The sequence below is a fragment of the Hemiscyllium ocellatum genome, chromosome 44 (genome assembly GCF_020745735.1).
Source record: "Hemiscyllium ocellatum isolate sHemOce1 chromosome 44, sHemOce1.pat.X.cur, whole genome shotgun sequence".
Taxonomy (NCBI): domain Eukaryota; kingdom Metazoa; phylum Chordata; class Chondrichthyes; order Orectolobiformes; family Hemiscylliidae; genus Hemiscyllium; species Hemiscyllium ocellatum.
In genome coordinates, this window is record NC_083444.1 from 10,459,998 (window position 1) to 10,486,357 (window position 26,360).

Below are 26,360 nucleotides of genomic sequence, written 5' to 3' on the forward strand. Positions count from 1 at the left end.
CTGTGGAACAGTGAAGTCGCAGCTAATGAATTTCCATTGCACGTGCATAAAGCTGGTCAATCTCTAACATTTACTGTGCTTTTTACTGCCCTTAAAATCTCCAATTTTAACAATTGGTCTAACCTTGCTCGTAATGTGGGTGATACTGAAGCTACAGAAGAGACCCATGCACATTCCCTGCTTCATAGTTACCTGGAGGAGGACTGCAGATGCTGGAGATCAGAGTTGAAAACGTGTCGTGCCAAGAAGGGTTCCAAACTTTTACTGGTTCTAATCTTTTGATTCTACTTCCTCATAACCCCTCTAACACAGCTAATTGTGTACCCTTCATTTCCTTCATTATATCAAGATTAGATTACTTACAGTGTGGAAACAGGCCCTTCGGCCCAACAAGCTGATTCATTGACTGTAAAGCATTATGTGAAGTCCTAAGATCATAAAAGGAGCTAAAAAACAATAGAAGTCAGACATCTTACTCTGTGCTAAGTGGCTGCGCGTTTGTCCCTAACATAGTTACTGAACTTCATTTATGTCAGCAGACTGCCAGATCTGTGATATGACTTTCAGTAACGTTTCCTGTAAGTAGACAAAGTGCGAGATTCAAGTACACATTGAAAGAATAAAGCCACAAGATTCCACGGCTTTGGACAAACAGACAGCAATAAACTTTGCTGTATACGTTGAACAATTTGCCACAAGATAGAAGTTCACATTTACTGAGCCTTTCAAATGTGATCCGGTCAGAGCCCGCACATTTATCAGGAAGTGAGGTCAGCAGACGCTGGAGATCAGAATCAAGAGTGTGAGCAAGTTTGGAGAAGGTTTGTAGCTCAGGTTGAGGGTCTGGATGTAGAGTTTGGTCACTGAGCTGGAAGGTTCAGTGCTTCGTCCGAAGATGTTACCTCGTTGGGTGACGGAATGTCTGGAAATGAGCCTTTCAGCTCAGCCAGCAAACCTACATTCAGTTAAGAGGTTTTTTTTTTGCTGGAAGAGCGCAGCAGGTCAGGCAGCATCCGAGGGGCAGGAGAATGGACATTTCGGGCCGGAATCCTTCACCAGGAATGAAGGGTTCTGGCCTGAAGCGTTGATTCTGCTGCTCCTTGGATGCTGCCTGACCTGCTGCGCTTTTCCAGTAACTCTTCCAGACTTAATGACACAGTGTAGTCATGAAAGCTCATTAAAACTTTACAAGCAATTCCAATTGTTTTCTTTTGGAGACTTAACTTTGAAACTCCTTCAAAAACAACTCCGTCACAGGCTGCTACAATGACTCCTCACATCCTGGGAGTTCAGTTTCCTTTCCTGGGTCCACGATTCACCCACTGGTCCTGCTTATCTTGAACCCCTGCATCGTGATTGCGTTTAGAATTGGGAACGCAGTTTTCGAAATAAATTTCTCACTCGAGACGAAAGTGAAGATGGGTATGCCTTGGAGGGTTGCATATTTTTTTGGAATTCCCTTCCGCAGAGAGCAGTGGAGGCTGGGATTATTGAATGCATTCAGGACTGAGTTAAACAAATTTGATCAGAGTGGAAAGTTGAGTTAAGGCTGCCACTAGATCATCCATCTTCCTGATTGGCTGAGCTGGGGCCAATGGCCTATTGTGGCTCCGTTTTCTAATGCTTTTATTGTTCATGAATCATGGGTCTTCGATGAGATTCAGGGAGGTCAAGGGGCCAGGCAAGAGATCTCCTGTTTTCAGTTCGTTCTAGTGATCGCTGTGCCTGGATTCCTGAAATCCGTTACTCCTCCACCACCATCATTTATTTGTAAAAATTCCTGTTGTTCATTCCTGGATTTAGAGTTAACAATGTCTCCTTAGTGAACTCCAAGTCCTACAGCAATTCCCAATCGCTTAGTCTGTTTTCAATGGAACAGGCCTCAAAGAACCAGGAGCTGTCTTCCTGCTCCTCCCCAAACAGCTTACCATGCGTTCCAGTGCTTTGTTTTCTGCAGGTTTTGATGTACAACTCTCTAACCCTTCAGCCGCTGACAGGCTCAGAATTTCCCAGATGAAACGTGGAGATTAAGCTGTGCGGAGAAAGTGAGGTCTGCAGATGCTGGAGATCAGAGCTGAAAATGTGTTGCTGGAAAAGCGCAGCAGGTCAGGCAGCATCCAAGGAGCAGGAAATTCGACGTTTCGGGCATAAGCCCTTCATCAGGAATGAGGAGAGGGTGCCAGGCAGGTTAAGATAAAAGGTAGGGAGGAGGGACTTGGGGGAGGAGCGATGGAGATGTGATAGGTGGAAGGAGGTCAAGGTGAGGGTGATAGGCCGGAGTGGGGTGAGGGCGGAGAGGTCAGGAAGAGGATTGCAGGTTAGGAGGGCGGTGCTGAGTTTGAGGGTTGGGACTGAGACAAGGTGGGGGGAGGGAAAATGAGGAAACTGGAGAAATCTGAGTTCATCCCTTGTGGTTGGAGGGTTCCCAGGCGGAAGATGAGGCGCTCTTCCTCCAACCGTCGTGTTGTTATGGTCTGGCGATGGAGGAGTCCCAGGGCCTGCATGTCTCAGTCGAATCCTTCGAACTCAGCACCGCCCTCCTAACCTGCCATCCTCTTCCTGACCTCTCCGCCCCCACCCCACTCCGGCCTATCACCCTCACCTTGACCTCCTTCCACCTATCACATCTCCATCGCCCCTCCCCCAAGTCCCTCCTCCCTACCTTTTATCTTAGCCTGCTGGACACACTTCCCTCATTCCTGATGAAGGGCTTATGCCCGAAACGTCGAATGTCCTGTTCCTTGGATTAAGCTGCGCTCCCAGTTGCATTACTACCAGCGACATACATAGGTTGGAAAAGAAAATTCCATTGAATGAGTTGTATGTTGGTATTAAAGTTGATAGTTTACTGTGTTGGGAGTAAAATTGATTTTTCTGGTCCCAAGAAATGTGTTCTAAAATGTAATCAAACATAAAAATACATTTTCTCTTAAGAAGAGATCTCTTATAAAACATACACTATCCAGAATTCTCTGCCCCTTTAACAATGTAATAGAATTATCCTCCGTTTTATTTTAAGTTAATGACTGGAGGAAGGGGAAGGGTCGTGGTTTCTATCGCTGTTTGTAATGGGGCGAAATGCATTGGAATTGTTCTAAATGTCGACGGCCTGAGGGAGGTCACAGAAATGTCAAGTTGATTGTGTACTGGGCTACCCATCACACGATGTATACACCAGGAAACCTTAGCTGGATGGAAGATGGCAGGCAGCTGGTGGCTGGGTTACGAAAGGCCAGAGACTTCTCACAAAGCTGCTCCTGTGTTCTGTCTTCTCCCGAGGGAGAGGCGAACAAGAGAAGTCCAATTCAACAACTAAAGAAGTGAGAATAGAATGATGTGTGGTGAGCTTAAAAGGAACGCAGTAAATGGTACTCTTTTGTACCTGATATTAACAGGAGACAATAGGAGTATCAGTAGAAGAAATTTCAGAGCTGGTCACTCAGTCATCGTTGGCTGTCTGCTTTTGTTTTTGTCTCCTCGGCGTCTTGAATATCTTCTGTTTATTCTACTTCTAAGACACTTAGGTTTAATAACGCACTCACCCTGATTCTGATTATAGGTCATTAGATTCTTATTTCCTCTTGTGTGAGACTATATGAATGTACTGATGTACATGCATGTACCTGTGTGAGTGTATCTATCTATAGTTGTGCTTGACTGTGTGTGTCTACATGAATGGAAGTATGTGGTGTGTGTGTGTGTGTGTGTGTGTGTGTGTGTGTGTGTGTGTGTGTGTGTGTGTGTGTGTGTGTGTGAATCAGACTGCCCAGATGAGGGAGTTGGTGAATTGTAGGAGGATCTGAATCCTTACCGCCTCCAATCTCTCCCTCCACCCCCCCCCACCACCCATCCTCTCCCTCTCACCACATTGTGGTCTGTTTTTGCTGCAGGTTTTATCGGCTATGCCTCAGTCATCAACAGCATTGTGCAGCATTGGAAGTTCAAGGACGACGATGATGACCAGCTTTTCTACACTAAGATTTACCTCAGCCCCAAACTGAGGGTGAGTCAGGGAGTTTGGGGAACAGAAAACAAGGCCAAGCCAAAATCGTTTTACTACCTCCCGAAAACCCACCGTCTGACCACTGAGATTTTCCGATCTTTGGGGTCCCCTGATCTGAGGCTGGACGGAGAACATGGTGTGAATGTGCTCCCAGGGCAGCCGTCTTTTGGATGAGTTGTTATACCAATAGGCCCCCACCATCTGCCTTCTGATGGGGTTGGAAAAACTCCCACATCCGCTATTTCACAGAGGAATGAGCTGAGGATTTTTCCCAGTTCTCCTGGGGGCAGACATTTGCCCACCGGCCGGTGTTGCTAAATACAGAAACCAGCGATGTGGTGAGCTGTTTCTGAGATCCTGCTGTGCCCGCGTAGTTGCCTCATTTTCTGTGATGGTTAGACTTAAGAAAAAATTTTAAAAAGTTGCTTAACTGAGGGTGTAAGAGTCTGAAATGTTAAATCTTTTTTTTATTCCTGCAGGAAAAGTACAAGATGGCTCTGGATCACCAGTCGACAATCTTTCAAAACCTCAACGGTGCTTTAGGTAAGCTCTCAATCTTCCAATTTTCCCTGGCCTGCTATCCCCTTCGCTGCCTCATGTCTCCTCCCTGCCCCCATCTTAAAGTCAATTGCAGTTCCTTCGGGGAATTACAACCAGACTCTTATTGGATCCGTCGTTTCGGGCATAAGCCCTTCTTCAGGAATGGGAGGAAGAGAGCTCCTTCAAGGAAGGCATCCTTTGCAAGAGGGTTCGCAGTAGGTTAAAATCTGCGAGGAGAAAGTGAGGTCTGCAGATGCTGGAGAAGGGCTTATGCCCGAAACGTCGAATCTCCTGCTCCCTGGATGCTGCCTGACCTGCGGCGCTTTTTCAGCAACACATTTTCAGCTCTGATACTCCAGCATCTGCAGACCTCACTTTCTCCTCTTATTGGATCCGAAAAGGTGTGATCACAAGGAGTAAAAATAGCCTATTCACCAGCACCTCCAGCCTTTCCTACTATTCAGTAAGAACATGGCTGATCAACTTGTGGTCTTCACTGCACTTCATTCATCTGTATAACTCCACCTTGAATATATTCAATGACCCAGCCTCTACTGCTGTCTGAGGGAGTGGATTTTAAGTGTTAAGAGAGAAGGAATTCCTCCTCATCCAGTCTTCAATGGGAGACCCTTTATTTTGTGCCCCTTGGTTCAAGTTTCACTCTGAAGAGGCAGCATCCTCTCAGCGTCTACCCTGTTAAACCCCCTCAGGCTCTTCTTTGGTATGACACGACTTTCTTTCATTCTTCAAGACGCCAATGCATATGGGGCCCAGCTCAGTCCTTGACCACCCCCTGGAGTGCCTCTCTGTCCCCAGCATTCGATCGAGTTGAGCTCCCCTCTTCAGCAGTTTGGCCATCATGGGAACTCATGGCAGATGTTAGCTCTGCGTAACCTTCTTGAAAGTAGGCCACACTTTCTCCTCACCCCTGATTAATACTCCCTCCCCCCCCCCCCCCCCCACTCCCACACCAAGGAACTGGTAATTCAGGTATGGTTTGATGTGTGGTGTTATTGACTGTTGGGTCTCGGTGCGTTAACCATCCCATATCATACCGTCTTCCAGACGAAGTTGTCATCAAGTTTGAGAAGGGAAAGGCCAGAATCCGTAACATAGCCCAGGACACGCTGCCAGTCATCATCCACGGCAATGGGCCAACCAAGGTAACTGGGTCTTAGCTCCGTCGCTGTCATGAATGAGGGATTGGGTAAACCATTGGGAAGGTGTGAGGGGTAGATGTTGGACTAGCACCTCGTAAGCAACGAGAAAACACCGACTAAATGATCCCAGTATCTTTCTTTCCAAACTTGCGTTGAGTCTCATTGGAGGACTCCCACAGTCCAAAGATGTGCAGGCCAGGTGAATTGGCCATGCTAAATTACCCCTAGTGAGAGGGAAATGGGTCTGGGTGGGTTACTCTTCGGAGGGTGGTGTGGACATGTTGGGCTGAAGGGCCTGTTTCCACACTGTAGGGAATCTAATCTAATGACTAACACTGGGGTACAGTACTGATGGGGACAGGTCTGTCACTGTCTAACACTGGGGTACAGTACTGGTGGGGACAGGTCTGTCAGTGTATAACACTGGGGTACAGTACTGGTGGGGACAGGTCTGTCAGTGTATAACACTGGGGTACAGTACTGGTGGAGACAGGTCTGTCACTGTCTAACACTGGGGTACAGTACTGGTGGGGACGGGCCTGTTATTGTATAACACTGGGATACAGTACTGGTGGGGACAGGTCTGTTATTGTATAACACTGGGGTACAGTACTGGTGGGGACAGGTCTGTCACTGTATAACACCGGGGTACATTACTGGTGGGGACAGATGTGTCACTGTATAACACTGGGGTACAGTACTGGTGGGGACAGGTCTGTCCCTGTATAACACTGGGGTACGGTACTGGTGGGGACAGGTCTGTCACTGTCTAACACTTGGGTACAGTACTGGTGGGGACAGGTCTGTCACTGTATAACACTGGCGAACAGTACTGGTGGGGACAGGTCTGTCCCTGTATAACACTGGGGTACAGTACTGGTGGGGACAGGTCTGTCACTGTATAACAGTGGGGTACAGTACTGGTGGGGACAAGTCTGTCACTGTATAACACTGGGGTACAGTACTGGTGGAGACAGGTCTGTCACTGTATAACACTGGGGTACAGTACTGGTGGGGACAGGTCTGTCACTGTATAACACTGGGGTACAGTACTGGTGGGGACAGATCTGTCCCTGTATAACACTGGGGTACAGTACAGGTGGGGCCAGGTCTGTCACTGTATAACACTGGGGTACAGTACTGGTGGGGACAGGTCTGTCACTGTATAACACTGGCGAACAGTACTGGTGGGGCCAGGTCTGTCCCTGTATAACACTGGGGTACAGTACTGGTGGGGACAGGTCTGTCACTGTATAACAGTGGGGTACAGTACTGGTGGGGACAAGTCTGTCACTGTATAACACTGGGGTACAGTACTGGTGGAGACAGGTCTGTCACTGTATAACACTGGGGTACAGTACTGGTGGGGACAGGTCTGTCACTGTATAACACTGGGGTACAGTACTGGTGGGGACAGATCTGTCCCTGTATAACACTGGGGTACAGTACAGGTGGGGCCAGGTCTGTCACTGTATAACACTGGGGTACAGTACTGGTGGGGACAGGTCTGTCACTGTATAACATTGGGGTACAGTACTGGTGGGGACAGATGTGTCACTGTATAACACTGGGGTACAGTACTGGTGGGGACAGATGTGTCACTGTATAACACTGGGGTACAGTACTGGTGGGGACAGGTCTGTCCCTGTATAACACTGGGGTACAGTACTGGTGGGGACAGGTCTGTCACTGTCTAACACTGGGGTACAGTACTGGTGGAGACAGGTCTGTCACTGTATAACACTGGGGTACAGTACTGGTGGCGACAGGTCTGTCCCTGTATAACACTGGGGTACAGTACTGGTGGGGACAGGTCTGTCCCTGTATAACACTGGGGTACAGTACAGGTGGGGCCAGGTCTGTCACTGTATAACACTGGGGTACAGTACTGGTGGGGACAGGTCTGTCACTGTATAACATTGGGGTACAGTACTGGTGGGGACAGATATGTCACTGTATAACACTGGGGTACAGTACTGGTGGGGACAGGTCTGTCACTGTATAACACTGGGGTACAGTACTGGTGGGGACAGGTCTGTCTCTGTATAACACTGAGGTACAGTACTGGTGGGGACAGGTCTGTCACTGTATAAAACTGGGGTACAGTACTGGTGGGGACAGGTCTGTCGCTGTATAAAACTGGGGTACAGTACTGGTGGGGACAGGTCTGTCACTATAAAACTGGGGTACAGTACTGGTGGGGACAGGTCTGTCACTGTATAAAACTGGGGTACAGTACTGGTGGGGACAGTTCTGTCACTGTATAACACTCGGGTACAGCCCTGTTTGGGGACAGATTTGTCACTGTATAACACTGGGGCACTGTCCTGGTGAGGACAGGGTTGTAGTATATAACAAAGGGGTTCAATCATTGGAGAGGAACTGTTTTGAAGAGGGGGTAAATGTATTTGAACTCTGACCTTGAGGGGTCACTCAGTCTGATAGAATGGCAGACCTGGACTCATTTCATCTTGACACCCGAGTGAATCAAAGTGATGAATTAATTCCACATCTAAAAGAGGCTCAAAGCAAGTCAGGACGGTGAATGTGAAACACCTTTCCATGTGACATATCCCCAAATGATACGTGTGTGTGTCTGTGAACCTGGGTTGCTGCGCCTTGAATTGTTGAGTATCCTTCTCGCCCTTTAGCTGCAGCTGAACTATTTGGGGAATTATATTCCGAATGCCTGGAACCACGAGACTGGATGTGGAATATGTGACGAGGACTTGTTAGACCTGACACAGCTACAGGTGAACATCATGTGTGTGTGTTGCCATGTGTGACAGTGCGTGCGCTTGTGTCATTGTGTGTGGGGGGGGGGTGTATGTACACTTACATCCGCCACTCTCTCTGTCCATCCTTCCCCACTCAACAACTCCAAAACCTTGTTCCTTCTGTTTATTTGTGTCTCTTTATTTCATTGATTTTTGTCTCTGCTTTACTTGTCTCTTATGATATATACATCCAATTTATTTTCTACCTCTCATTATTTCCATATTTAACTGTCTGTTTCTCTACTTATATAAGATCATAAAGAAATCAACGAGGAGGAGCAGATTCACCTCCTTTGATCTTGCTGGGTTATTCAGTGATTTCTATTTCAGCACCATTTTACTGCACTATCCCTGTGTTCCTTAATAGGTAAAAAATGTATCAGCCTCAGCCTTGGACATTCAATTTCTGAGGCTGAGAGTTCCAACGATTCACTGCCATCTCAGTTAATAAATCCCTCCTCCTCTCGGTCTGACTGACACGTGTCTTTGAGCTCAGATTTTGGCCCCTGCTCTCCAGGCCAGTGGGAAACGTCCTTCCTGCATCGACCCCGTGAAAATTTAGTATGTTTAAACAAGATAATCCTTCCTTTCAAGTTCTATAGAGTATCAAATATAGTACAGCGCAGGAACGGGCCCTTCACCCCAAGATGTTGTACCAAATTAAACTAATCCCTTCTGCCTGCCCTTGGTCCGTACCCCGCCATTCCTTGCATACTCATGCGTTTGTCTAAAGTCTCTTAAACACCCCTGCACCATCACCCTGGCAATGTGTTCCAGACTCCTACCATTCTCTGTAATAAAACCTGCCCCTCACATCTCCTTCGAACTCCCCCCTCTCACTTTAAATGCATGCCCCCCCACCCCCCTACTAATAGACATTTCAACTCGGAGGGCGGGGGGGGGGAATATGCTGACTGTTAACACTATCGATGCCCTCATAATTTTACCGACTTCGATCAAGTCTCCTCTTAGCCTCTGCTGCTCCATAGAAAACAGCCCGAGATTTTCTAGCCCCTCCCTGCACCCTCTCCGAAGCCTCTGGCAACCAGAATTGAACACAACGCTCTTTGTGTGGTCTAACCCAAGTCTTGTAAAGCTGCAACGTGATGCCTTGTGATTCTTGCATTTAATCACCCAACCAATAAATCCAAACATGCTATAGGCCTTCTTTTCTACCCTATCTCCTCGTGCGGCTATTTTTCATGGAGTAATGGTCTTGAACCCCAACATCAGTGTATAGGCCCAGTCTGTATAATCTTCCATCAACACGGACATCTACTGCGACCGAATCAACACGGACATCTACTTTTGCCCACACCTTCCACCCCGACCTCAAATTCACCTGGACCGTCTCAGACTCCTCCCTCCCCTTCCTAGACCTTTTCCATTTCTATCTCGGGCGACCGAATCAACACGGACATCTACTTAACCTCCTGCGAATCTTCCATCATAGTTAAGTGAACCTTCATTGCACTCTCTCAAAGGTAAGTGTGTAGCTGTGGGGAATGAAATTCCACACAGTTTTCAAGGTGTGATCTAGCCAACGCCTTTTTATTATTGCAGTAAGATCTCTTTCCTTTGGTACGTAGCGATGACGTCACTGATTAGACTTACAGTGTGGAAACAGGCCCTTCGGCCCAACAAGTCCACACCCACCCACCGACCGAAGTGCAACCCGCCCATACCCCTACATTTACCCCTTACCTAACACTACGGGCAATTTAGCACGGCCAATTCACCTGACCCGCACATCTTTGGACTGTGGGAGGAAACCGGAGCACCCGGAGGAAACCCACGCAGACACGGGGAGAACGTGCAAACTCCACACAGTCAGTCGCCTGAGTCGGGAATTGAACCCGGGTCTCAGGCGCTGTGAGGCAGCAGTGCTAACCACTGTGCCACCGTGCCACCCACTGGATTAGTAATTAGAACCCCAGCTAATATTCTGAGGTCATGTGTTTGACTCTTATATTGGCAGACGGTCAAATTTGAACTCTGGAAGAAATCTGGAATTAAAGCTGGTCTAATGCCAACTGGGCAGCCACTATCTATTGTTGTTTTAAAAAGAAAATCGTCTGTCTCACAAATGTCCTTTGGGGAAGGAAATCTTGCCGTCCTTACCTGTTCGGGCCTACATGTAACTCTAGATCCAGACCAGATTGGTCCTGACCTCCCTCTGGGTAATTAGAGATGGGCATTAAATGCTGGCCCAGCCAGTGATCTCCTCCTTCCATGAGTAAATATTAAAAAAAAACACTGCCCTTGCCAGTGACATTCTCATTCTGTATACGAATGATTAGAAAAATCTTCTAATACGTACCGTTTGTTGTCTTAGTTGTTTACTGTACCTGCATGCTAACTTTCAATCAATCACGAGCATGGGTACCCAAATCTCTTTGATGTGCAACTCTTCCCAGGTTCTTGCTGTTTAAAAAGTGTTCTCAATTTCTGATAATTTCATGTTCCCTCACATTGTATTCCATTTGCCAGATTCTTTCCCATTCACTCCAAGTTCCCTTACAGCATCCTTGTGTCTGAGCACCCTTCACTCTCAACTTGTCTTATAGTCATCTGCAAATTTAGAAGTATTACATTTTAATCTCCTCATTGAAATCCCAGATATAGATAGTGTATGGCTAGGGGCGAGGCATTGATCCCTGTGATAGCCCAGTGATTGCAATTACAGCCTGCCAACATGAAAATGACCAATTTATTCCTCCCGTCTGTTTTCTGTCTATTAACCAGTTCTCAGTCCAGACTGACCACATCTCTAATTTAAACTTGGTGTCTGAAATCCACCTCAGGAAATCAAAATTTTACATCCTGCACATAAAGTCTACTGGCTCTGTTAAATCCTACTATCACCTCTGTGTGGTACTCCCTGTGTACCATGTGTGTCTCTTTATGTATTGTATGGGTGTCACTGTGTTACTCTGTCTGTGCCTGTCACTATCTTTGTGTCATTCACCATGTATATTGTTGTATGTTAGTGTTTGTCCGTTTCACTGTCTGTGTCTTGTGTTGCTGTGTGTGACACTCTGTATGTCATGTTATGTGTGTGTGTGTGTGTGTGTATACAAGTTCATTTCATCATCATTTATTTCGTGTGTGTGTGTGTATATATACAAGTTCATTTCATCATCATTTATTTCATGGTGTGTGTGTGTGTGTGTGTGTGTGTGTGTGTGTGTGTGTGTGTACACAAGTTCATTTCATCATCATTTATTTCATGGTGTGTGTGTGTATGTGTGTGTGTGTGTGTACACAAGTTCATTTCATCATCATTTATTTCATGGTGTGTGTGTGTGTGTGTACACAAGTTCATTTCATCATCATTTGTGTGTGTGTGTGTGTGTGTGTGTGTGTGTGTGTGTGTGTGTGTGTGTGTGTGTGTGTGTGTGTGTGTGTGTGTCAGTGTGTGCTTGTTTCAAGTCTTTGTGTGTGCCCTGGGGGGTGCCATTATGCCATGGTATATGTGTGTCACGTATGTCCATGTGTATCATACTGTGTGTCACTGTCAGTGAAATGAGAGCAGCAGATTGATGCAGGGTGAAGGAGAGGCATTTCTATTCACGGGGATCTTGAACAAAGCTTCATACAGCTGTGCATCTTGGATCGCTGTTTGCTCAGACACGTACTGCAGCTACTGCTTAGAACAACAACGCAGTGGTTGCCAGGGCAACAGGAAGAGGCCCATGCATAGTCGTGACTGCTTTGGTTTCAACACAGGAGTTATGAAGCATTTTAGAAGTGTTTCAAACCACCTGCCCAGCAGCTGTGAGGGATTCATGATTCCGCTCCTGAGCTTCGAGAAAGTCAGGATTAAACACATTGAGGGATTTAGAGAAAAGCTGTCCCATTTACTGTCGTTAATCTATTGGTTAAATATTTGGAAAGGGGGGCTGACAGAAAGAAATGCTCATTGGTGGGCGCAGTTACAGGAGGGTGTTGATACTAAGGGGGATACCAGGGAGGGAGTGTTTACAAGGGGTCCCCGAGGAGGGGGAGTGTCAGTGTTTACAGGGGGTCCCCGGGGAGGGGGAGTGTGTCAGTGTTTACAAGGTGTCCCCGGGGAGGGGGAGTGTGTCAGTGTTTACAGGGGGTCCCCGGGGAGGGGGAGTGTGTCAGTGTTTACAGGGGGTCCCCGGGGAGGGGGAGTGTGTCAGTGTTTACAAGGTGTCCCTGGGGAGGGGGGAGTGTGTCAGTGTTTACAAGGGGTCCCCGGGGAGGGGGAAGAGTGTGTCAGTGTTTACAAGGGGTCCCCGGGGAGGGGGAGTGTGTCAGTGTTTACAGGGGGTCCCCGGGGAGGGGGAGTGTGTCAGTGTTTACAGGGGGTCCCCGGGGAGGGGGAGTGTGTCAGTGTTTACAAGGTGTCCCTGGGGAGGGGGGAGTGTGTCAGTGTTTACAAGGGGTCCCCGGGGAGGGGGAAGAGTGTGTCAGTGTTTACAAGGGGTCCCCGGGGAGGGGGAGTGTGTCAGTGTTTACAGGGGGTCCCCGGGGAGGGGGAGTGTGTCAGTGTTTACAGGGGGTCCCCGGGGAGGGGGAGTGTGTCAGTGTTTACAAGGTGTCCCTGGGGAGGGGGGAGTGTGTCAGTGTTTACAGGGGGTCCCCGGGGAGGGGGAGTGTGTCAGTGTTTACAGGGGGTCCCCGGGGAGGGGGAGTGTGTCAGTGTTTACAGGGGGTCCCCGGGGAGGGGGAGTGTGTCAGTGTTTACAAGGGGTCCCCGGGGAGGGGGAGTGTGTCAGTGTTTACAGGGGGTCCCCGGGGAGGGGGAGTGTGTCAGTGTTTACAAGGGGTCCCCGGGGAGGGGGAGTGTGTCAGTGTTTACAGGGGGTCCCCGGGGAGGGGGAGTGTGTCAGTGTTTACAAGGGGTCCCCGGGGAGGGGGAGTGTGTCAGTGTTTACAGGGGGTCCCCGGGGAGGGGGAGTGTGTCAGTGTTTACAGGGGGTCCCCGGGGAGGGGGAGTGTGTCAGTGTTTACAAGGGGCCCCCGGGGAGGGGGAGTGTGTCAGTGTTTACAGGGGGTCCCCGGGGAGGGGGAGTGTGTCAGTGTTTACAAGGGGTCCCCGGGGAGGGGGAGTGTGTCAGTGTTTACAAGGGGTTCCCGGGGAGGGGGAGTGTGTCAGTGTTTACAAGGGGTTCCCGGGGAGGGGGAGTGTGTCAGTGTTTACAAGGGGTCCCCGGGGAGGGGGAGTGTGTCAGTGTTTACAAGGGGTTCCCGGGGAGGGGGAGTGTGTCAGTGTTTACAAGGGGTCCCCGGGGAGGGGGAGTGTGTCAGTGTTTACAAGGGGTCCCCGGGGAGGGGGAGTGTGTCAGTGTTTACAGGGGGTCCCCGGGGAGGGGGAGTGTGTCAGTGTTTACAAGGGGTCCCCGGGGAGGGGGAGTGTGTCAGTGTTTACAGGGGGTCCCCAACGAGGGGGAGTGTGTCAGTGTTTACAGGGGGTCCCCAGGGAGGGGGAGTGTGTCAGTGTTTACAAGGTGTCCCTGGGGAGGGGGGAGTGTGTCAGTGTTTACAAGGGGTCCCTGGGGAGGGGGGAGTGTGTCAGTATTTACAAGGGGTCCCCGGGGAGGGGGAGTGTGTCAGTGTTTACAGGGGGGTCCCCGGGGAGTGGGGAGGGGGTCCCTGGGAGGGGTGTGTCAGTATTTACAGGGGGGGGTCCCCAGGGAGTGGGGAGGGGGTTCCCGGGGAGGGGTGTGTCAGTATTTACAGAGGGGGGTCCCCAGGGAGTGGGGAGGGGGTCCCTGGGAGGGGTGTGTCAGTATTTACAGGGGCAGATAGCCTTGGTGTGTGAGTGTGACAGTTTGTGGGAGGGTTTGGATGGTTTGCGTTCCCGTGTCACTGCCAATAAAATCTCTTGTTTTTGTATTCCTCCATCAGGAGGAAGACTATCCTCAGGTCCTGATTGCAGTCTTCATCCTGCAGCCCACCCCATTCCTCCCAGAATTTCTGGAACGCCTTGCTGCCCTGGAATACCCCCTGGAACAGCGGAGCCTCTTCATCTATAACAAGGTACGCAGGGAGCCGGATTTGCCTGGAATGTATGAGTGGGTGGGACTGAGATGCTGGAATTTCAGATCCTCCCACTCCCCTGGGAGATGGGGAGAGTGGTGGGCTGACCTTTCTCAGTGCCATGATCCTAGCTCACCCTGCCTCTATTGGTCACGGGTTTCGAGCCCCATTGCGAGGAAAGGCTTGAGCCCCAGACTCGAAGTCACGCCCTCATCGTGGTCACTGAGCTGTCCTGTCAGGGCTAAGCTTCTCGCTCACTCACTTACTCACACTCTCTCTCTCTCTCTCCGTCTCTCTCTCTGTCTCTGTCTCTCTGTCTCTCTCTCTCTCTCTCTGGTCTCACACTCTTTCACTCTCTCTCTCTCTCTCACACTCACTCACTCACTCTCACTCACTCACTCTCTGTCTCTCTCTGTCTCTCTCTCTCTCTCTCTCTCTCTCTTTGGTCTCTCTCTCTCTCTGGTCTCACTCTCACTCTCTCTCTCTCTTTCACTCTCACTCTCTCTCTCTCTTTCTCTCTCTCTCTCTCACTCTCTCTCTCTCTCTTTCTCTCACTCTCTCACTCATTCTCTCTCTCTCTCGTGTTCTGGGCTTAATGTTAGGTAAAATAAAGTAGGTTATTGAGATTATGGGATCTTGCTGTGTACAAATTGTCTGCTGTGTTTTCATGTGTTACAACATCTTAATTGGCTGCAAAATGCTGGGGAATGACCCAAAGCCTGTGATTGGCGCTATCCAAATGCATTGTTTTCGCATTGTCCTCTTGGCCGAGGAGAATCCGTGTAATGTTTGACCGATACCCCAAGGCCCCTGGTCTTGATGACCTTTGGCTTTGGAGGGAGGTGGGCAGTAAGAGGGTGGGATGGGTGACATTCCTGAGTGCATCACGTCATGGGGTGAATAAGTGGACTTGGGTGGCTGACCATGTTTCTGTGGTCTGCCCATGCTGGCTACAGCGCAGGAAAGCCGTTGGGTGGGACCATGACGACCGGGAGTCTTTCCAGTGCTCCCCACCACTAGGCCTGAAGTAGGCCCGAACGCCTCAGTGCCGGGTTAAAGGCCGCATAGGATGCCCCCACGCTGCATCTGTAATTTAACTCCATCCTACATGTTTACAAACAGGAGGTTTACCACGAAAAACACATCCAGATGTTCTGGGAGGAACACCAGGAGGATTTCTACAGCATTAAAATCGTTGGCCCTGAGGAGGAATTGACGGAGGGTGAAGCCAGGGACATGGGGATGTGAGTAGCATGATCCTGACACTCCGGTTGACTTAAACGCTGCGGTTTAGTCACCACGATGATGTGTGCGCTGTTACTGGCATCAATGTTTAATACAAGCGTGCCATCATCGCACCTGCCTGTGTCCACCCATCTTCACCCACCTCAAGTCAACTGCTACCTTCAGCTGCAAATGTGTTGCTGGTCAAAGCACAGCAGGTCAGGCAGCATCTCAGGAATAGAGAATTCGACGTTTCGAGCATAAGCCCTTTTTACTTAACTGCTACCTTCATCCAATGCCTTTGTAGTCTCGACCTGACCGCTCTGTCGCACGCCTGGCTGGTCCATCACATTCTACCCTCCATGAACCAGTGTCAATCATAGTTCTATTGCCTGTCTCAACTCGCAGTGCCTCCTGTTCACACATCCACCCCCCCCCCCCCCGAACGCGTCCAACCCTGCCTTCCGCTGCTTCACAACCCTTCAATTTTAAAGATTCTCATCCTCATTTAAAGATCCCTTTTGTGGCTTTGCCCCTCCCTGTGTCGATTACCTCCTCCATCCCCTACACTGCTCTTCCTTCAACCCCTAGACCCCTCCTTATCTCTGCAACCTCCTCCACTCCCGACACCCCCTTCCGTTTTTTACTAACTACCTCCAGCCCCTACACCCTCCCCTCTCTATCGAATCTCCTGCAGTTCCTGCAAACCTCTGGGATTGCTCTGTTTCTCCAGTTCTGGCCCCCCCCCCCAGTTTTAATCGTTCCACCAATAACAGCCGAGCCTTCAGCTGATTGGCCCCTGAGCTTTGGGATTCCTCAAAGCTCTCTAATTAGTGTTTTTTTTTCTCTTTCCCCCCCCCCCCACCCTCTGCCTATCTCTTTGGCCAGAGGGAGAACATCCTTTCTGCCTCTACCCTGTCAGAATGTGGTCTGTTTGAATGAGATCCCTTCTCATTGATTAAAATCCCAAGCCTGAGCCTCTCAATCTCTCTTAATAGGACCACCCCCTTCAGGGAGCAGGTGAAGGTTTAACAAACACAGGGAACGCTGTGTTTTGAGGAAACAGAATCAAACACTCGATTCTCTCCACAAATGCTGTCAAATATCCCGTGTTTTCTGTTTGATTAACACTGCGCTATTTTGCCTCTATTCTGGGGGACCTTTGTTGTATTTCCCCGATGGCAAGTTTAGCCTTCCCTGAGTCCAGAAGTTGTCGGACAGCTCTCTTCCTCTACGGCGACAGGCCCTCGTGCATGAATATGTACAGCGTTTGCCAAGAGTCATGTTGTGAGTGCCGCCCCTTGCTCGCCTGATTTATGATCGCCTTATTACATTTAGTCATACTCCGAGACATGTCTCTGCAAGGAACGTGTCCGATTCTCTGAGAAGTGGTGGAGGAGGGAGGGACTGAGGAGATGGTTTTTTATTTGGGCTGAGTGCCCAGTACCTCTCCACCAGCGCCTGCCTTTCGAAGGGAAGCCAGTCTGTACCTCATTTCCGTTCCTTTGTATCCTCCATTGTATTCCTCAGGCACGTGTGTCGCCAGGACCCGGACTGCGACTATTATTTCAGCCTGGATGCTGACGTGGCCCTCAGTAATCCAGAAACCCTGAAGATCCTCATTGAACACAATCGGTAAGGTTAATTCATCATTCATACCCTCCTACTTATCACATCCGGATTTCTACACCTGACTACTCCAACGTTATACTGCCCTCCCATCAACTTCTTACTCTCTGTCAAGTTTGCATGTGCAAAGTTCTCCCACCCTCATTCATCATGTCAAAGCCTTGTTCACCTATGCCTGGCTATGCTCGCTAATCTGCCTTAATTCCTGGTTTAGCAAGAGCAGGTCGGAGGCTTGGAATTCTGAAGCAACTACTGAAAATGTGTCGCTGGTTAAAGCGCAGCAGGTCAGGCAGCATCCAAGGAACAGGAGATTCGACGTTTCGGGCCAGAGCCCTTCATCAGGAATTCTCTCTATCTCATCAGGGAGATTCCTGATGAAGGGCTCCGGCCCGAAACGTCGAATCTCCCGTTCCTTGGATGCTGCCTGACCTGCTGTGCTTTAACCAGCAACACATTTTCAGCTCTGATCTCCAGCATCTGCAGACCTCACTTTTTATTCTGAAGCAACTGACCAACTCCTTGATTCCCTATAGGGGTGACTTGATAGAGGTGTACAAGATGATTAGGGGTTTAGATAGGGTTGACCATGAGAACCTTTTTCCACGTATGGAGTCAGCCATTACGAGGGGGCATAGCTTTAAATTAAGGGGAGGTTGGTATAGGACAGATGTTAGGGGTAGATTCTTTACTCAGCGAGTCCTGAGTTCATGGAATGCCCTGCCAGTAACAGTGGTGGGCTCTCCCTCTTAATGGGCATTTAAACGGGCATTGGATAGGCATATGGAGGATAGTGGGCTAGTGTAGGTTAGGTGGGCTTGGGTCGGCGCAACATCGAGGGCCGAAGGGCCTGTACTGCGCTGTATTTTTCTATGTTCTGTGTTCTAATCCTTACAGGAAAAGGCCCTTCGGCCCAACAAGTCCATACCCACCCTCCAAAGAGTATCCTACCCAAATCTACTCTGCATTTACCCCTGACGAATGCACCTAACCTACACATCCCTCAATACTATGGACAGTGTAGCCTGGCCTGCACATCTTTGGATTGTGGGAGGAAACCGGAGCACCCGGTGGAAACCCACAGAGTGAATGTGCAAACTCCACACAGACAGTCGCCCGTGGCTGGAATCAAATGTAGGCTCCCTGGCGCCGTGAGGCAGCAGCGCTGAGCACTGATCCACCATGTGGCCCTTATTTCTGAACGTCTGACAAGGTGTAAGTCATGAGTGTGAGAGAATACCCTCCCATTTGTTTGGATGGGTGCAGTTCTAACAGCATTAAAGGGACTCGACAGCGTCTAGTACAAAGCAGCCCACTTGACTAACACCACATTCATCACCTTCGGCAGTCACTCCCCCGACGACTGGTGCACTGCAGCAACTCACCAGGGCCCATTTGATAGCCCCTTTGAACACAGACAGCAGAGCACCACCACCTGTAAGTTCCCCTTCAATCCACACACGTATCCTGAGTTGGAAATGTATTGCCATTCCTTCACTGTCGCTGGGTCAAAGTCCTGGAGCTCCGTAGCTGTTAGCACAGTGGGTGTCCCCACATCATACAGCGCCTCATCTTAGAACATAGAACATAGAAAGATACAGCGCAGTACAGGCCCTTCGGCCTTCGATGTTGCGCCGACCGAATCCTACCTAACCTACACTAGCCCAATAACTTCCAAATGCCTATCCAATGCCCGCTTAAATGACCATAAAGAGGGAGAGTCCACCACTGCTACTGGCAGGGCATTCCATGAACTCACAACCCGCTGCGTAAAGAATCTACCCCTAACATCTGTCCTATACCTACCACCCCTTAATTTAAAGCTGTGTCCCCTAGTAACACCTGACTCCATTAGCGGTAAAAGGTTCTCACTGTCGACCCTATCTAAACCCCTAATCATCTTATACACCTCTATCAAATCTCCCCTAAACCTTCTCTTCTCCAGTGAGAACAGCCCCAAGTGCCTCAGCCTTTCCTCATAAGATTTTCCTACCATTCCAGGCAACATCCTGGTAAACCTCCTCTGCACTCGTTCCAATGTCTCCACATCCTTCCTATAGTAAGGCGACCAAAACTGCACACAATACTCCAGATGAGGCCGCACCAGAGTCTTATACAGTTGCAACATGACCTCAGGACTCCGGAACTCAATTCCTCTACCAATAAAGCCCAGTACACCATATGCCTTCCTCACAGCACTATTTACCTGGGTGGCAACTTTCAGAGATCTGTGTACATGGGCACCAAGATCCCTCTGCTCATCTTCCGCCTGGGAACCCTCCAACCATGAGGGATGAACTCAGATTTCTCCAGTTTCCTCATTTCCCCTCCCCCCACCTTGTCTCAGTCCCAACCCTCGAACTCAGCACCGCCTTCCTAACCTGCAATCTTCTTCCTGACCCCTCCGCCCCCACCCCACTCCGGCCGATCACCCTCACCTTGACCTCCTTCCACTTATCACATCTCTATCGCCCCTCCCCCAAGTCCCTCCTCCCTACCTTTTATCTAAGCCTGCCCGGCACCCTCTCCTCATTCCTGATGAAGGGCTCATGCCCGAAACGTCGATTCTCCTGCTCCTTGGATGCTGCCTGACCTGCTGCGCTTTTCCAGCAACACATTTTCAGCTCTGATCTCCAGCATCTGCAGACCTCATTTTCACCATAGAGACCACAAGGAAGTGGCTCACCGCATCTTCTCAAGTTAGGGATAGACAATAAATGTTGGCCCCACTACTACCCATGATGAATTAATTCAAAAATCTTAATTTTAAAATCTGCGGCCTAACTGGCCCCTACCTATCCTCTCACCTCCAGTCCCACAGCTGCTGATGTCTCTCTGTGTTCTCCTAGTCCTGACTGCCGGAGAAATCCTCAGTTATAGTCGCTCCAACGTCGGTGGCCGTGACTTCAGTTGTCTGGGCTTTGGGCTCTGGAATTCCGTCTCTAAGCTCCTCCTTTTATAACGTTCCTCAAAACCGACCTGTTGATCGCTTTGTGGAACTCGGTGGCCACTTAATGTTGGGTAGCGTTCCTCCGAAGCAACCTGGGAGATGTGTTGCTACGTTAAGAATGTGAGAAGTAGGCCAAGTCAGAAGTCACACAGCACCCAGGTGACAGTTCCAACGGGTTTATTTGGAATCGCCAGCTTTCGGAGCGCTGCCCCTTCATCCAGTGAGATCACCCGATGAAGCAAGTGCTTCAAAAGCGTATGATTTCAAATATACCTGTTGAACAGTGTTAAAGATCTCACAAACACCAGGTTATAGTCCCAACAGGTTTAATTGCAAGCACTAGCTTTCGGAGCGTCGCTCCTTCATCAGGTGGCTCCGACAGCCTCCAATTAAACCTGTTGGACTATAACCTGGCGTCGTGTGACCTCTGACCTTGGCCCACCCCAGTCCAATACTGGCAGGCTGAGAAATAGGCCATTCGGCCTGCTCTGCCATTCACTAAGATCGTGGCTGATCTGATTGTGGTCTCAACCCCACTGTTCAGTCTGGCCATCAATGTGGACTTCAACAGTTTGCTCATTTCCCCTTCCCCCACCTCACCCTCGTTCCAAACTTCCAGCTCAGCACTGTCCCTGTGACTTGTCCGGACTTGTCCGACCTGCCTAGCTCCTTTTCCACCTATCCACTCCACCCTCTCCTCCCTGACCTATCACCTTCATCCCTTCCCCCATTCACCCATTGTACTCTGTACTACTCTCTCCCCACCCCCACCCTCCTCTAGCTTATCTCTCCACCCTTCAGGCTCTCTGCCTTTATTCCTGATAAAGGGCTTTTGCCCGAAACGTCGGTTTCGCTGCTCGTTGGATGCTGCCTGAACTGCTGCGCTCTTCCAGCACCACTGATCCAGGATCTGGTTTCCAGCATCTGCAGTTATTGTTTTTACACCTATTCTCCCACATTAAAACCTGCCTCCCTTTTCAGTGATCGCTTGTCCTCTCAGGCAGGAATTCAAAAATCCACATAACCTTCTGAGAGAGGAAATCCAGATCTCCATCTTAAGTGGGAGGTGTCTGATTTGAAATCTTTCACCCCCACCCTCAATTGTAGAATGTCCCACTTGAGAAGATGCCTCCTCAGGGTTTTGTACATTTCAATCAAAGATTCTCTCAACACCAATGAATACAGACACTATCTAAATGCAAATTTAGGGGGCTTTGCTCCACTTGCTCTGGACGTTGCGATACTCGCTGCTGCAATGAGCACCCTTTAGATAGAAGACACTTGGGGTGCAATTGGGCTTTGTGAGGGCTTTAACCTTGCCTTCCCCCCTTCACCCTGCTGGCTCAGACTTCCAAATCCAGGCCCACACTCCCAGTGCCAGCACTTGAGGGAGTGCTGCACTGCCAGCAGCGCTGCTTTTTCAGAGGAGGTGGCAAAATAAGGCCGAAACATATCTCGGGTTGGAAATCATTCCACAGCTGATGTTTTTGTTTTTGAGAGAGAGAGAGAACAATTAACCCTGGTGTCCTAGGACCAGTAGCCATCCTTAACCAAAATAATGGGAAAGGATAGCGTCGCAGTAGTGACACTGGACTGTTAATCCAGAGGTGAAAATGTGTTGCTGGAAAAGCGCAGCAGGTCCAGGCTGCATCCAAGGAACAGGAAATTTGGCGTTTCGGGCATAAGCCCTTTCTCAAGAGGCACAACGAACACTGTGGGGACACGGGTTCAAATCCCACCATGGCATCTGATGGGAATTTAAATTCAGTTCATTCATTTAGAATGTGAAAATGACCCTTATTAACAGTGGCCATGAAACTATTGTCACTTGTCGTAAGAATCCATCTTGTTTACCTCCTAAACCACCCCACCCCTGTTTTCCCGCCCCCTTCCCCAGTCCACTTTAGGGGAGGACATTTAACTAGTGTGACGATTGTGAAGCACTTGGGGTGCCCTGTGGTGGTGGAAGGTGCCACATAAATGCTGTCAGTGAACGTCATCTCCATCTGGGCAGCTTTTAAGATGTCTCCCTGCTGAGAGTGGCTTACTGCCGCCACCTGGTGGGTGTTGCTGGAAGTCCATCTCTGCCTGTCTTTAGATTAGATTACTTGCAGTGTGGAAACAGGCCCTTCGGCACAACAAGTCCGCACCGACCCGCCGAAGCGCAACCCACCCCATACCCCTACATATACCCCTTACCTAACACTACGGGCAATTTAGCATGGCCAATTCACCCGACCCGCACATCTTTGGACTGTGGGAGGAAACCGGAGCACCCGGAGGAAACCCACACAGACACGGGGAGAACGTGCAAACTCCACACAGTCAGTCGCCTGAGTCGGGAATTGAACCCGGGTCTCTGGCGCTGTGTGTGTCAAGACGGTAATTGAATCCACTGAGGAGGCCAGTGAAGGAGGAGGTCATTAAGTTCATTGCAAACAACTTCAGAAAACAGCAAGTAAATAATATATTAACATTGTGGCTACAAGAGGAGGGATGATGTTCGAAGTAATGACTTTTGCTTTTATCTGAGAGGACACTTGGCTTAAGGTCTCAACCAAAGGATGGCCCCCCCCACCTCTGATGGTTCTGAAGTGAAGGCTTGAACCTGTGACCGTCTAACCTGCCTCAGGATTCAAGTGTCACATGGTCTGGGTGCCCCTCACAGTTGCTGCTGTCGTGTTTATCCATTGGCCTGTCTCTCCCTCCCTCCCCCCCCCAGGTTCGTGATCGCGCCAATGGTCAGTCGTCACGGCAAGCTGTGGTCCAACTTCTGGGGCGCAGTAAACGCTGACGGCTACTACAGCCGCTCGGAGGACTACATCGAAATCGTGCAGTTGAAGAGAGTGTGAGTAACTGGGCTGACGAAACGAATTTGTGATTTGTCCCGTTGTAAACTAGTTGAATTCTGTCTCCAAGTAAGGTATAATAACAGCAAACATTGATGCTCTGAACTTGTAAGCAGGGTAGATGGAAGCACATTGTTACAAAGAGATATGAATAAGTTGAATGAACAGGCAGAATTCCACTTTGGGCACCTAAAGGTACCTTTAAACAGGCACTTCCTAAATGGCAGAAAGCTACGAGGGTGGATTTAAATGCTTAAAGATGTGAGGATGCTCAGATTCCCAGAATGGACAGCTTGGGTCAGCTGCCCTTTCTCTATGCTGTGCATTCAGTATAATTACAAAGTAGGCAGCTCAGGTAATGTTAATCACGCTGGTTGTTTTGGGGACATCAAAAGATTTTCACTTTCTTTGAGAGTGCGGTTATCTGATTAATCTGCGTGGTATATACACAAGTGCGTGCATGTCACGGGTCTGCTACTGAGAGTGACGGAGGATTCACTTTCTGCACGGAATTATTCTCCTAACTATCCACCATTGACTGTAATTTGCTGGAGGAATCGACCTGTTTTTACTGGGAAAGGTTGCTGTAGTTTTTGTTGTAAACAGATTCTTTGTAAATACACGGCTCCTCAATTTACGCATGTCCAACTGATGAACACTTGTACTAAACTGGAAGTTTTTGCTGCAAACGTTTCGTTCCCAGGCTAGGGAACATCGTCAGTGCTATTGGAGCCTCCTGTGAAGCGCTGCTTTGATGTTTCTTCCGGTATTTATAGTGGTTTGTTCTTGCCGCTTCCGGGTGTCAGTTTCAGCTGTAGTGGTTTGTATATGGGGTCCAGGTCCATGTGTCTGTTAATGGAGTTTGTGGATGAATGCCATGCCTCTAGGAATTCCCTGGCTGTTCTCTGTCTGGCTTGTCCTATGATACCAGCTATCCCTAGTAGCCATACACTCAGACAACCAGGAACATGAATTTGACTGGGAAAACACTACCATCATAGGACAAGCCAGACAGAGAACAGCCAGGGAATTCCTAGAGGCATGGCATTCATCCACAAACTCCATTAACAGACACATGGACCTGGACCCCATATACAAACCACTACAGCTGAAACTGACACCCGGAAGCGGCAAGAACATCCGTTAACAGACACATCGACCTGGACCCCATATACAAACCACTACAGCTGAAACTGACACCCGGAAGCGGCAAGAACAAACCACTATAAATACCGGAAGAAACATCAAAGCAGCGCTTCACACGAGGCTCCAATAGCACTGATGATGTTCCCTAGCCAGGGAACGAAACGTTTGCAGCAAAAACGTCCAGCTCGGCGAGCAGAACCACAACAACGGACACCCGAGCTACAAATCTTCAACCAGACTTTAAACTTGTACTAAAGACCCCGTCCTGATGTGTAATATTAAAGATCCAACTCGAGAATGGACTCAAACCAGAACCCAATGGCAGCCTGGACAGTTTTCAGCACTTGTGATGTACTGTGATGTTTAAGTAAGCTCTGTTTGCTCTCTTATTGTGCTGTTTAAATAGACTGTTATAATGTCAACTTTAATTAAACCATGCAGACTGTTTGCTGAAGATATCCAGGAAAGCTGTTTAAATTCTCCAATGTTGGGGACTTTGATTGACAGACCATATGTCTTAGCTCATCATTAGCCCAGGGCTTGATCGAAACGATAGTGGGAAGGAGGGATTGAAAGAGAGGTGGGCAGAGATGATGGTGAAGGAAAGACGGATTGAGGGAGATGAAGGGAAAGGAAGGATTGTAGAAAGATGGAGGCAAGAGGTTTTGAGGGAGATAGAGGAAGGCATTGAAGATTTCAGGAAGAAATGAGGAAGGAGGGAGAGATGGAGGAAGATAGAACAAGAGCTGTGTAATCTAAGATGGAGGACGGGAAAAATTTCTGGCTGTAACAGCTGCTCCTTTTTTTTTGAGGTATTTTAGGTGTTGGAGGTGATTTCCAGGAGCAGCGATTCCTGTTTTATTTGGTGTTGCATCGTTTGGGAACTTTGGGGAAAAGAAAGAGTCAAAACAACAGCAGTTTTAAAAGGGAGAAGAGCAGATAAATGAAGCACATGGTGAGGACAGTGCAGGAGAGAGAGAACCTGCACAGTTACCGCCTTTGAAGTTAGAATTTGTGTCTTGCTGGACATTGGAGTGTGTCTGGGAAAATTAACAAACAGTACAATTCACAACTAATCTTGGAGGAACCCGTTTGGGTGAAGTTCACAGCACAGAATCAGATACGTTAATCATTGTTTTAAGTCTGTCCAAGAGAAAGGCTGCAGTAGTGAGTAGGGTGGGTTCTTTCTTGATTATATGTTTTTGGAGATATGTCTCTTGATTAAACTTAAAATATAAGCCATAGCTATTAATTTAACCTGGGACAGGGTTTGTAGAGGAATAAGAGGGTGTTATTTTCTGGGTCTGTAGATTGTGAAGGAGCAAAAATAGCCTTTGCAGTGATATGTACTTCTTGTCAGGTGTGAGAGTTTAAAGAGAGTTTAAGGGTTACTGCGGATTATATCTGTCATAAATGCTGTTGGATGTGAATCTTATCAGATCAAATGGATCGGTTGGAGAGACACATAGAAGCAATGAGGAATTTGTAATAGCTACAGTATGTTTTGGAATGCAGTTCTAGGAAGGGGGAAGGTCTTAGATACAGTCACATAGATGGGTTACCTCCAGGAAGGGTGAGAGAGGTCAGGACCTAGTGCAGGAGTCTTTTGTGGCTATCCCCATTTCAAACAGGTATGCTGTTTTGGAAAATGTAGGGGGGTGATGGATTCTCAGAGGAACGTAGCACAAACAGCCACGTTTCTGGTATTGAGACTGGCTCTAATGCAACGAGGGCTACGTCAGCTTCCAAGGGATCAATTGTGTTAGGGGATTCTGTAGTCCGAGGTACAGACAGACATTTCAGTGGCCAGCAGAGAAAAAGCAGAATGGTGTGTTGTTTCCCTGGTGCCATGATCAAGGATGTCTCAGAGGGTGCAGAATGTTCTCACGGGGGAGAGGGGTCAGCAGGAGGTCATTGTCCACATTGGAACCAACAATATAGGAAGGGAAAAGGTTGAGATTCTGAAGGGAGATTACAGAGTTAGGCAGAAATTTAAAAAGGAGGTCTCAAGGGTAGTAATATCTGGATTACTCCCAGTGTTGCGAGCGAGTGAGGGCAGGAATAGGAGGATAGAGC

The 26,360-nt window shown here is 48.9% G+C and overlaps 1 protein-coding gene across 1 annotated transcript in view; it reads left to right on the forward strand.

The window, feature by feature from the left end:
• plod3 (procollagen-lysine, 2-oxoglutarate 5-dioxygenase 3) overlaps positions 1 to 26,360 on the forward strand; it is a 141,355-nt gene that overhangs the window by 86,823 nt on the left and 28,172 nt on the right. Inside the window, exons 5-12 of the mRNA XM_060854588.1 lie at positions 3,891 to 4,003; positions 4,483 to 4,546; positions 5,609 to 5,706; positions 8,355 to 8,456; positions 14,358 to 14,489; positions 15,612 to 15,733; positions 17,244 to 17,348; positions 23,012 to 23,137. Coding sequence (XP_060710571.1) covers positions 3,891 to 4,003; positions 4,483 to 4,546; positions 5,609 to 5,706; positions 8,355 to 8,456; positions 14,358 to 14,489; positions 15,612 to 15,733; positions 17,244 to 17,348; positions 23,012 to 23,137 — 862 coding nt within the window. The remainder of the gene's footprint in view (positions 1 to 3,890; positions 4,004 to 4,482; positions 4,547 to 5,608; positions 5,707 to 8,354; positions 8,457 to 14,357; positions 14,490 to 15,611; positions 15,734 to 17,243; positions 17,349 to 23,011; positions 23,138 to 26,360) is intronic.